Genomic DNA, 13203 nt, shown 5'->3' with positions numbered 1-13203 from the left:
TCAGCATCATCACAGGCATCCCTGGACCTGTGCGTGGTCTGTGGTCCTGGGCGTGTGTGTGAGTCTGTCCCATTTGATCAGCATCATGACCTCAGACACACAAACAAGCCCTGCCATCTAGATTTACTGCTAACAGCTAACCATGCACTTTAGCTAACAGTGAAGGTTACTTCCTGTATTAAAGTGTCAGACTTTTAAATTCTGACTATTAATATGTTAAATATTGAGACTGTGATAATGATTTAAAATTCTGATAAATTTTCTAATTTATTCTTATATCCTCGCTTATTCTACGATGGTGATGTTTGGCTTCAGCCTTATATTGATATGTTGAATTATATACTCAGCCATTCAGCCAAAATGTATAGTATCTCCAATATTAATTAGCATCCTTTAAAACACTCAATTTCATAGGCAACAATGATAAAAACGGGTAATTGTGAAATTCCTGAAACTAACCCAGAGCCCTGATATATTCTATTTCCACAAGGATCCGAGCCCAGGAAGAACACTTTTTTTTTCCCACCCATACTTGACCTACCAGCTATGAATCAGGGGATTTCACTCCTTTAATATCATCTACCACCACTCTCAAAAAACAACTGCTTCCTCCCAGACTATAACCTCCCATTTTCCCTCATATCTCAGTGTGAATAAAAGTCTTTCTTCAGCTCATGAGCTAAGGAAAAACAAATTTTAAAAAAGGAATGAAAGAGACCAAGGGCTCTATCCTGATGGTAAGTGAAAAGGGAATGTCAAATAATCAAAGGTTCATGTGAGAAACAGAGGCTGTGTGTCCCCAGAGCCCAGGCAGTGGACAGTGACTCAGCCCGATCGGGTGAGTCATCGGGGGCACAACCACAACGACAAAGCCCCTGCAAAAGCAATCACCCACACCCTCACCATTATGAAGTCTTGTCCCCTCTGGGGAGGCTAAGCTTGAACCAGCTTGTGCCTAGGGGCAGCGAACTGCCAAGGATACCATTATATTTAAGAGAGCTCATTCTCCCAAGCTGTTTAAATAAATGGCATCATTTGCTAATCTCTAGCTGTATCTCATGACAAGAGGAATAATTCATTTTATTGAGGTCAGAGCATTGGGTTAATGCAGAGATTTGGTTTAGCAGTTAAGGGAAAGACTATACTACTAAGCTGATATTTTTCCTCCTTTCCTTCCCCAGGGAACGAAGATGAAGTTAACCCTCCCACCTGTCTTTCCCTATGAACACTTGCCTTTTCCAACTGTTTTTTGCCATGGCTAATCAGAAAAAGTTTCTTATCCTTAAGAAACCATTTCCTATGGTTGCAAAAAAAAAAAAAAAGAAAAAAGACACAAAGGTAACAAACAAAGCTGGACCTATTTATAATGTTCCAGTAAGCAGAAGTACCTAGAGACTGACTTGCTAGGATTTAGTCTGTTAGAAGATCTCAAGAAGTCAAGAGACATGATGAAGGAGGAAAGGCTGAACTTCAGACCTGCAACTTCCCAGCCAGAGTGAATCAGCCAGTGACCTAACTACACTTTGTTCAGAGATGTCAAGGAAAAGTGTTCTCTCGGCCAGGTGCCATGGCTCACAGCTGTAATCTCAGCACTTTGGGAGGACTGCTTGAGGCCAGGAGCTCGAGACAAGCCTGAGCAACACAGTGAGACCCCCATCTCTACAGAAAATAAAAACAAAAATAAAATAAGCTAGGCATAGTGATGTGTTCCTATAGTCCCAGCTACTGCGGAGGCTGCACTGAAAGGATTCGCAGGAATTCAAGGCTGCTGTGGGCTATGATCAGGGCACTGCACTCCAGCCTGGGTAACAGAGCAAGACAGGGCAAGACAGGGCAGGGCAGGGCAGGACCGGACAGGACAGGACAAGACAAGACAGACAGAAAGGAAAGAAAGTGAGAAAGACAGAGACAGAAAGAGAGAGGGAGAGAGAAAGAGAGAGGAGAGAAAGAAAGAAAGAGAAAGAGAAAGAAAGAGAGAGAGAGAAAGAAAGAAAGAAAGAGAAAGAAAGAAAGAAAGAAAAGAAAGAGAAAGTGTTCCATCATTAAGATAAAATGGTGACCACACAGTTTTAGGCTACTGATCAATTCTGATGGCTGGAAATATAACAAATAATGGTTTCAAAAAAAGACTCTGACTGCATGAGAAGTACTAATACAAGAATGAAATAACCTTATGAAATTCTAGTGTGACATATTACAAAACACTGGAAGAGAAAATAAAGGTTCAAATTAAATAATAAATTTTTTCCTATAATTCCCTTTTCAAAATACCTGACCTCACAGGACTTAGAAGACCTCAACTAGCTAAGCTCCAAGGAAAACAAAAGGCATTCTATTTCTTGTTTGAAATTTCATCCTTGGGATATGGAACACAATTACCAACAGGGAGTAGGCATGGAGAAACTCAAACTTCCCATGTTTTTCCAGTCAAATAATAATCCATCCCTTGCCATCTCCCTGGACTCTAAATGTTTCAAAGTACAATATGAAAAAGAAAAATCTGGGCCGGGCACAGTGGCTCACGCCTGTAATCCCAGCACTTTGGGAGGCTGAGGCGGGTGGATCACCTGAAGTCAGGAGTTTAAGACAAGACTGGCCAACACGGTGAAACCCTGTCTCTACTAAAAATACAAAAATTAGCCGAGTGTGGTGGTGGGTGCCTGTAATCCCAGCTTCTTGAGAGGCTGAGGCAGGAGAATCACTTGAACCTATGAGGCGAAGGTTCCAGAGAGCCGAGATTGTGCCACTGCACCCCAGCCTGGGCAACAAGAGCGAAACGCTGTCTCAAAAAAAAAAAAGAAAAAGAAAGAAAAAGAAAAACCTGAGAGTTCTCATCTGAAGACCAGAGCAGCAGGCTACCACTAAACAAAAACCTGGAATTCCTCTCTCCATCTTCAGACCTCAGAAATGAGGCATTGAGGGGAATCCCCATGTAACACCTGGCAGCTCAGCTCGAGTGGAGAATCGCTCTAAACAGTATTCTACCAGAGGGAGGAGTGGGGGTCTTAGCATATCCAGGTAACCACAAGGACAAGAAACACCATTCTTGCAGCAGATGCTCCCCGTGGTTAGATTCGCTCAAGGAGGAAAGAAGAAAGGCTGCTACATGGTGCTGTTCTCCCAGATCCCCTCAAACTCCTAACCACAGCTTACCTTGGTACAAGGTGGTTGAACTTGTAAGAACTGAAGACCTCCTGGATCTTTTCTTCTACTTTTGCCTGGTAAGGATGCAGGAGATAGGAGAGAGAAAACAAATACAGATGAGACCTCCATCAGCTTTTTCTTCCTATTGCCACAAATGCCTATTGGCGAGGGTTGGTTGGTATGGTCTGGAACTTCACAGTACTGTAAGACAGGGGTTCTGCAGGATGACAGGCTTAGGACAAGGCGAGAGGGAATCCCCTGTACCATGCTGGCATCACAATGGACTTTTCCAGAAACCAAATCCATAATATCCAAACTAATGGCAGTTTTGGTGTTTGGTTCCCTGGCACCAGTTACTCTGGGAGCAGATGAAGACAGATGTCTCTTGCTTGTGTGGGAGAGCATATGCCACCCCAAAATATGCCTCAACAGCATAAGGATTATTTTGAGAAACTGCAGCTACAGGAGAAACTCTGAAAACAGAGTATACCAGTTTTTGAGGGAAATTGACATCTATAAAGGAAATCTCCACTTGTGAGAGTGTTTCCCTCTCCGTACCAAAAGAGAAGGATGACTAAATCAGAGGAAACTATTATCAATGGAGAAGGCACCTACTGAAATCTGCATAACAAACATTACTCTTATTTACCATACTTGTCCTGTTCACCTCCCCATAACTGGCTTCGCCCACAATCTTCTCTGTTTTTAGTCGAAAATGCTATAGAAGCTGGAGTTCTAGATCACCTCTTTCAGAATTACTCATTTTCCCCTGGGTATCTCCTATGTATACATGAAGCATACATGTTAACAAACTTCTGCTTGTTTTTCTTTTGTTACCCTGTTGTTTTGTTATAGTGGTTCCAACCCAGAAATTAGAAGGGTAGAGGGAAAATGATTTTTTTTCTCCCCTCCACTTGAAATATGTATTCTTCCTGCTCTATGAAGTTGTTTGGATGTTCATTAACTCACCACTCTCAAATACATAATTAGTTTCTGCCTACAGTCATGCTTCTTATTGTAAAACTGAACAGTTAAAATATTAAAATCATCTGGGAGATTTATAACAACATCAATTGTTGAAACACCAAAACAAATAGCAAATTCTGGTCCTACGTCACACACAGGACTCCACAGTCCCATAAAATGAAGGATCTCAGAAAGTCAGGTCACAAAAGAAATCAGATCTTTCTCTTCTGAAGACCACACCATAATGCTAAAACCGCCCCACATGGTTGACAAAAATTGCGTGCTGGGTTCTGGACAGAAATACAGTTATAATTAAGCATGAATCAGGCTGCACTTCAGCCCACTTCCTGGTTGCTAAACGTCTGACCATTTGTATCCCATCATTCCTACAGAGCCAGGATCTCCGACATTAGAATCATAAGACTTTTGTTTAAGGATCATCTAAGATGTTTTTCAGACTTTGAAGTCCAGCAATCAGTTTGAAAACCCCCACAAAGGAACAGGATCTGCCTGAGAATACAGCTTCCTTATCTCCCTGTCAATGACTTCACCCTACACTTTTCAATCAATCAACAAACTCCTCACTCCGCACTTCAGCCCACTCCAAAACCCTTAAAAGCTCTAACCCCAAATTCCTCAAGGAGGGATTTGAGGATTCTTCCCATCTCCTCATCAGGTGACCCTATGACTAAACCTCCTTCTCTGCTGCAACCCCCGTCTTTCTTTTTTTTATTTTATTATTATTATTTTTTTGAGACGGAGTCTCTGTCATCCAGGCTGGAGTGTAGTGGCATGATCTCGGCTCACCGCAACCTCCACCTCCTGGGTTCAAGTGATTCTCCTGCCTCAGCCTCCCAAGTAGCTAGGATTACAGGCGCCCACCACCCCGCCCAGCTAATTTTTGTATTTTTAGTAGAGATGAGGTTTCACCATGTTGGCCAGGCTGGTCTCGAACTCCTGACCTCAGGTGATCTACCCGCCTCGGCCTCCCAAAGTGCTGGGATTACAGGCGTGAGCCACCACGCCCAGTCAACCCCTTGGTCTACTGACTTGCTGAGTGCATCAGGCAATGGTTGTGGACACAATGTGGTCTCATGGGAGAGCTCCTGTATACAAGGTATAGTAATGAGGGAGCGTCTGGTTAACAGGATTGGCGTTCACCTTCCTTGGCATTCCTAATCTTTGTAGTGAGACATGTTTTTTTTTGAGATTTCAAGATACATAAAAATCTCCCTGGGAAACTTCAAAATTGAGTCATTTATTTCCGAAATACCCATTGAGGTAGAGCTCCTAGTCCCTTTGAGAAGCATGAAAGAATTATCTGTGATGATGAGGGGAGCAGTGATATGAATCATCTACGATGGCAGCCAATCTAAAATTAATTTACATCTGGTTTTAGAATACGCTTTGATATTTGCTTTTGAACATGCATTTGAAGGATGATCTGTTTAAAAGGTTATAATACTTCAAAAAACAGACTGACGTCACCATGAGAATCTGACTTGGGAGGAATAAGAAAGTTGTCCCAGAATCATAATTCTTTTTCCATTCCTGACACTCATGCAGCTAAAATAAAGCACCAGCCTAAATGAAACACAGACTGCATTTCTCAGTCATGCCTATAAGCTGAATGGGATAGAAAAATATATAAGAAATTGGTAAGATCATTAAATAAAGATTTGCCTATGATATACCATCATCCCTCAGTATCCATGCGGGATTGGTTCCAGGATCTCCCAGGATATCAAAATCTGTGGATGCTCAAGTCCTTGATATAAAATGCTGGAGTATTTGCACAAAACCTATACAACCCTCCCATATAATCACGAGTAGCTTAACTACAGGGATACATTCTGAGAGACGCCTTCTTAGGTGATTTCATCATGGTGGGAACATCAGAGTATACTCACACCAACCTGGGTGGTATAGCCTACCACATGCATAGGCTGTATAGTGTGGCCTACTGCTCCTGGGCCACAGACCTGTACAGCATATTACTGTACTGAATACTGTAGGCAAATGTAACACAATAGTAAGCCTTTGTATATCTAAAAGTATCTAAACACAGAAAAGGTAGAGTGAAAATACAGTACTATAATCTTTCCAGACCACTGTGGTATATGTAGTCTGTTGATTGTTATATAGTGCACGCCTGTATTTTAAATCATTTCTAGATTACTTATAATACCTCCTAGTACAATATAACTGCAATTGAGAAAAGAAAAATAGCTCAGAGCAGTCTGAGTTATGTGAGGTATGCAAAATTTATCAGGCCCAGAGAGACCAAGTATAGGACTTCATTTATGCTCCCAACACCCATGTCCGGGGGCAGTTGCTTAAAGGCATTTCATTCCTCCCTAGCTGCCTCATCCATTATCTTCATGTTCCTGGAATTTGTGATACAAAGAATAATGTATACCTTATGTAATTTTAGTGTAGAGTCTTGGTAAACAATTTAGGAATCGCCTCTTCTTTTCTTTTGTTTTTCTTTCAGTCAGCTTTTTGGGTAACTATTCTTTTTTTTTTTTTTTTTTTTTTTTTGAGACGGAGTCTGGCTCTGCCAGGCTGGAGGGCAGTGGTGCGATCTCAGCTCACTGCAACCTCCACCTCCTGGGTTCAAGTGATTCTTCTGCCTCAGCCTCCCGAGTAGCTGGGACTACAGGAGTGTGCCACCACTCCCAGCTAATTTTTTCTATTTTTAGTAGAGAAGGGGTTTCACCATGTTAGCCAGGATGGTCTCGATCTCCTGACCTCGTGATCTGCCGGTCTCAGCCTCCCAAAGTGCTGGGATTACGGGCGTGAGCCACCTCGCCTGGCCCTGGATAACTATTCTTGTCCTTTAAAAACCTACTTGTAACTGTTGCTAATTAGAGTGTATATTCAGGGCAACTTGAATCTATGCTCTTGGGTTGCAATCTTCAAGCTTGGCCCAAATAAACTCTCTACTTACATTAACTTTGCCTGAGCTTCTTCCTTTTAGATTGACATAATAACAAGAAAATAAGTCTGTACTTATTCAGTACAGACACAATCTTTTTTCCAAATATTTTTGATCTGTGGTTGGCTGAATCCACAGATGCAGAACCCACGGATATGGAAGACCAACTGTACTGTTTTATCTAAGTGAGTTAATGAATTCTGAATGACACAAAATCAAGTGGGAAGAAAATTCACTTCCTTTACCCCAGTACAAGCCTATTCAAATCCATACGACTTAATAATATTCAAAGGCTAATGCATGAACCCATCTTCCCCTTGGCATTCTGGCACTTAGATGTCTAGGAAGGAAAGCTCCCAGCCAGGAACTCCTTAATCAGAAGTCCCATCTTCAGCTTTCTTGCGGGAAAGCAGCCAAGTACAACGCAAGAAAAATGGAGGTTTATTTCTAAGCTAAGACACCTGACAAAAACATGGAAATATGTCATACCACAAGGTGGAAAATGCTTAAAATTTTCCCAACATAGTGTCCTTCTCTTTGTAGTTCCTAATCATTTCTTCAGAATGAACAAGTGATTTTCCAATGCAGTTAGTAACTAACTCATATCTGAAAAGTCAAGTTATGAATTCTGATGACTATCTGTGTATTACAGGTCAGCTGTTCATAACAATGAATAATTTTCTTTTAAGAACTAGTATATTCTGGTATATTTCTCTTTTTTTTCTTAACAGGTCCCATGGAGAACTAAGAACTGGTGTATTTTTTTAACAGCTTTATTGAGATATAATTCATATACCATTCAACTCACTCATTTAAACTGCACAAATCAATGACTTCTAGCATATTCATAGATTTGTGCATCCATCACAATCAATTTTAGAACATTTCACTCCCCTGAAAAGTAACCCCCCACCTCTTAAGCATCAAATCCAGTTTATCATTCTCCCCACTGCTAACCACTAATTTACTTTCTTTGTTTTTGAGATGGAGTCTCACTCTGTTGCCCAGGCTTGAGTGCAGTGCTGCGATCTTGGCTCACTGCAACCTCTGCCTCCCAGGTTCAAACGATTCTCCTGCCTCAGCCTGCTAAGTAGCTGGGATTACAGTCACCCACCACCATGCCTGGCTAATTTTTTGTATTTTTAGTAGAGATGGGTTTCACCATGTTGGCCAGGTTGGTCTCAAACTCCTGACCTCAAGTGATCCATGAGCCTTGGCCTCCCAAAGTGCTGGGATTACAGGCATGAGCCACCATGCCTGGTCCACTAATTTACTTTCTATCTCTATAAATTTACCTGTTTGGAATTGTATATAAATGGAATCATAAAAGCTGTGGTCTTTTGTGGCTGGCTTCTTTCACAAACATAATGTTTTCAAAGCTCATCTATGCTGTAGCATGTACCAGTACTCCATTTCTTTTTATTTATATTATTTCACCAAATAATATTCCACTGTGTAGATCTATCACATTTCGTTTAGCAGTTTATCAGCTGGTGGACAATTTGGCTGTTTCCATTTTTTGGCTATTATGAATAATGCTGCTATGAGTCATAGAAACCATTCCTCTTACTCAAGAAACAGGTTCTCCAGAAACTAAGCTAAACTTGTTTGAAATGTAAATTCTCAGGTATTCTCAGTATAGACCTATAGATTCACTTAGCTGGCGGGGTCCACCCAACTTCTTTTAACAAGTCCTCCAGTGGATTCGATGCAATGCTAACATTTGTGAACACTGTCAGAATCAAAATGGAGTCACTTGTGTTTAAAAATCCTGACAAATAAAGCCAGGGACAGCTATGAAGAGAGGGTTCTCATGCATCAATGCCTGATTAACAAAAACTATCCCAAATGACTCTGCAAAAACCACAATCCTGCACAAAGGTCATCACAATCTTACACAAAAAATATCTCCACAAGGACATCTGTCCAGCAATTGCCTGTCCAATCGCAGACTGGTCACACTTGTTACTGATCCTTGTAGCCAATAATCATTATCTTAAAAGAATTATATAATCCTCATTATTCCTTGAAAAACCTTTGTCTTCCTTTACCTCCTTGAATATGCACATAGTTTACTGTGGCACAAAGATTCCCATTGCAATACACTATTCCCAAGTAAGTGTCATGTTTTTTAGAGAGCCTCTCTCTGTTAATTTAGGTTGAAAATTTGATAAAACAAGATTTTTAGTAGTGGCAATGGTCACTAAATTTCAGCTCAGAGGTTGATGCGCAAAGTTTTACCTCAAATAGTACTTTCTTCATTCATAATTAATTTAAAAAACAGTAACGTACTTTTCTTCTCAACTAGTAAAGGATAAACAAAGATAACAAACCTTTTAAATGTTTAACGAACAAAAATTCTCTAAATAACCTAACATTTTGAACGTGCAGGAGACCAGAATATGCCACCTCAAAACATGACTGTAGGAGACCAGAATATGTCTTCCCACGATAGGCTTCTTTGGCATAAGGATTACTTTGAGCTGATTATTTTGAGAAACAGCAGACAAAGGAAAAGCTCTGAAAACAGAGTAGAAGTTACCTCATTTGTAAGGGAAAATTACATCTATAAAAGGAAATCTCCATTTGCCTCTCTTTCTGTACCAGGGAGACAAGGATGACTCTAAGCCACTAGGAACTCTTACCAATGGAGAAGGCACCTGCCTAAATCTGCATAACAAACCTTATCCTTGTTTACTGTGCTTTTCCCGGTCACCTCCCCATTCCGGGCCTCCCCAACATCCTTCTTTGTTTCAGTTGAACACTGTAGTTAAACCTGAAGTCTATGCCACCTCTTTGAGATCTACTCATTTAGTAACCACCCAACGGGTTCTTCCGGCTTGCTGCACAGACACAATCAATTCACTAAGACCATAGCCTTGCAATAAAGAAAGACTTTAACTGACATGCAGCTGGCCACACCACACTGGAGACAGAGTTATTACTCAAATCAATTTTCCCAAAGGTTTGGAGGTTTTTCAAGGATAGTTTGGTGGGCAGGGGGTTAGGGAATGGGAATGTTGACTGGTTGGGGATGAAATCATAGGGATGTGGAAGGAAGATGGTCCTCCGGCACTGAGTCAGCCTGTGGGTGGGGCCACAGGACCTGTCTGTGTGGAGTCAGCCAGTCAGAAATGCAAAAATCTGAAAAGACATCTCAAACAGCCAATCTTAGGTTCTGCAATTGGGATGTTATCTACACGAGTAATTGAGAAAGCTCTAAATCTTGTGACCTCTGGAATAATCGCAGGTTATCCTTTACACCTACATCTTAGCAGAATTCAGGACCCTCTCACAATCCTAAAGGGAGATTGTCTTTCCAAAATTACGACCATCAGAGAAATCTGACAAGACTCCAACTGATCAAGCAAGACTCTGTTTCTTTTTTTACTGTGAAATGAAAAAAGGCAAAATGACAGTGTGACAATTTATGTGAATTTTTAAAAACACAAATCCAGTTGTTTATGAATGCATAAAAGGATTAAAAGTGAAGTGGAAGGATGCACACACAACTTATGATAAGGGCTGCTTCTGGGAAGGGTGGGAGGCACACTGAACTGGGGATAGGGTTAAAGGAGGCTTTGGCTATATTTCTAATTGCTTTTCCTTTAAACAAATAACCAGAAGCAAAAAAAAAAAAAAAAAGATGTTAGCAAATGTTAATTCTTGGTTATAGAAAAATGGCTCTTAATTACATTATTATACTTTTGTTAACCATAAATTTCTTAGAAAAATAAAGGAAAAGGATTTCAAAGTGCTTAGTTTTGTGATACCTCATCCCCTACACCTACTTAGATAGGCAGGCCACAACATACGCAGAAGCTGTGTTCTCAAAGTTCATTGGTTTTTAGACCTTATTTGTTTTCCCATCAACACAATGTTATACCTAACTGTTAGGTTCCAAGGCCAGCTCTCCCATTATTTAATGTATAACCTAACAAATGTTAAGCCTAACAGTACCTCTCTCACCTTCTCTAATCATGAGGCAACTGATCACTCACGAGATGGCAAAAAGGGAACCCAAGAGTTGAGTTTACCCCTGCTCCTGACAGGGCACAGGCTAGATGTTTTTCTTTTCTTTCTTACTTTCTCTCCCCTCTCTGTCTTTCTTTCTTTCTTTCTTTCTTATAATAGAGATGGGCCTCACCATGTTGCACAGGCTGGTCTCAAATTCCTGGCTTCAAGCAGTCCTCCTGCCTCAGCCTCCCAAAGTGCTGGGATCACGGGCATGAGCCACGGTGCCCAGCCCAGGCTTGGTTGTTTCTTTTCTTTTTTCTTTTTCTTTTTTTTTTTTGAGACAGAGTTTTGCTCTTGTCACGCAGGCTGGAGTGCAATAGCATGATCTCGGCTCACTGCAACCTCCACCTCCCAGGTTCAAGCGATTCTCCTGCCTCAGCCTCCTGAGTAGCTGGGACTACAGGTGCCTGCCACCAGGCCTGGCTAATTTTTGTATTTTTAGTAGAGATAGGGTTTGACCAAGTTGGCCAGGCTGGTCTCAACCTCAGGAGATTCGCGTGCCTCAGCCTCCCAAAGTGCAGAGATTACAGATATGAGCCATTGCACCCAGCCCCAGGCTAGGTGTTTCTGTGTACAGAATGTTTTCAAGTTTGCTCGTCAGGCTTTATACATACATACATACATACATACGTACATATACATACATACACTTATATGCACACATGTATATATATAAAAAGATATATGTGTATAAAAAGATATACACATATATCTTTAAAATATATAATATAAACTAAGTATGTATCAACTTATAAACTATACACACATATATGATATAAACTAATATAGTAATGTGCCACATAAGGATGTTTTGGTCAAGAACGTACCTCATATTCCACGGCAGTCCCGTTAAGACTATGATGGAGCTGAAAAATCCCTACAGCCTAGTAACACAGCTTTCATGATGTTGTAGCACAAAGCGTTACTCACATGCCTGTGGTGATGCTGGTGTAAATAAACCTACTGCACTGCCAGTGTTATAAAAGTATAACACATACAATTATGTACAGTACATAACACTTGATAATGATAATAAACAACTACATTACTAATTCACATGTTTACTATACTATATATTATTATTTTAGAGTGTAACTCTACTTATTTAAAAAATTAACTATAAAACAGCCTGAGGCAGGTCCTTCAGGAGGAATTCCTGAAGAACGCACTGTTACCCTAGGAGATGACAGCTCCATGCCTATTACTGTCCCCGAAGGCCTTCCAGTGGGATGAAATGTGGAGATGGAAGGCAGTGACACTGACGATCCTGACCCTGTCTAGGTCCAGGCTAATGTGTGCGTTTGTGTCTTGGTTTTTAACAAAGAAGTTTAAAAGGTAAAAAGAAAGTTAAAAAATTTAAAAGTAGAAAACAGCTTACAGAATAAAAATATACAGAAAATATTTTTGTACAGCAGTACAATGTGCTTGTGTTTTAAACTGTTATTACAAAAGGGTCAAAAAGCTGTAAAAAATTTTTTTAAGTTTATGAAGTAAATAATTTACAGTAAGCTAGGTTTAATTTATTATTGAAAGAAAAAAGCGTATGAATAAATTTAGTGTAGCTTAAGCATACCGTGTTTATTTTTATTTTATTTTTCATAATGTCTGCTCAGTAACAAGTGTACAGTGTTTATAAAGTCTACAGTAGTGTACACTCATATCCTAGGGCTTCACATTCACTCACCACTCATTCACTCACTCACCCAGAGCAACTTCCAGGCCCACAAGCTCCATTCATGCTAAGTTCCCTAGATAGGTCTATCATTTTTTATCTTTTATAACATATTTTTACTTTACCTTTTCTATATTTACATATGTTTAAATACAAAAATATTTACCATTGTGTTCCAATTGCCTGCAGTATTTAGTACAGTAACATACTGTGTAGGTTTGTAGCCTGTAGCCTAGGAGCAACAAGCTATACCATATAGCCTAGGTGTGTAGTAGGCTATGCCATCTACATTTGTGTTAAGTACACTCTATGATGTTCACATGACAAGGAAATTTCCTACTGACAATGTATTTCTACTGTTAAGTGATACATAACTATATGTATATTAGTTTGTATTGTTCAATAATGGAGAGATTGTGTTAGACTCTAGGGGCCAGGGATCAAGTAACTGTACTAGGGTCCCCAA

The 13203-nt window shown here is 40.3% G+C and overlaps 2 protein-coding genes across 5 annotated transcripts in view; one reads left to right on the top strand and one right to left on the bottom strand.

Annotated features, from left to right (window-relative positions):
- Positions 1–7066, top strand: part of MAX (MYC associated factor X) — a 103091-nt gene extending 96025 nt beyond the window's left edge. For both annotated transcript variants that reach the window (XM_008977768.3, XM_008977770.3), the window contains one exon: positions 1182–7066. In XM_008977768.3, the coding sequence (XP_008976016.1) occupies positions 1182–1262 (81 nt within the window). In that variant the 3' untranslated portion in view covers positions 1263–7066. The remainder of the gene's footprint in view (positions 1–1181) is intronic.
- Positions 1–13203, bottom strand: part of FNTB (farnesyltransferase, CAAX box, beta) — a 79008-nt gene that overhangs the window by 53898 nt on the left and 11907 nt on the right. For all 3 annotated transcript variants that reach the window (XM_063596249.1, XM_008977771.5, XM_014347593.4), the window contains exon 2: positions 3154–3218. In XM_063596249.1, coding sequence (XP_063452319.1) covers positions 3154–3218 — 65 coding nt within the window. The remainder of the gene's footprint in view (positions 1–3153; positions 3219–13203) is intronic.

The sequence above is a fragment of the Pan paniscus genome, chromosome 15 (genome assembly GCF_029289425.2).
Source record: "Pan paniscus chromosome 15, NHGRI_mPanPan1-v2.0_pri, whole genome shotgun sequence".
Classification (NCBI taxonomy): domain Eukaryota; kingdom Metazoa; phylum Chordata; class Mammalia; order Primates; family Hominidae; genus Pan; species Pan paniscus.
Note: the sequence above shows the minus strand (reverse complement) of the source record. Positions and strands in the feature narration are given on the sequence as shown.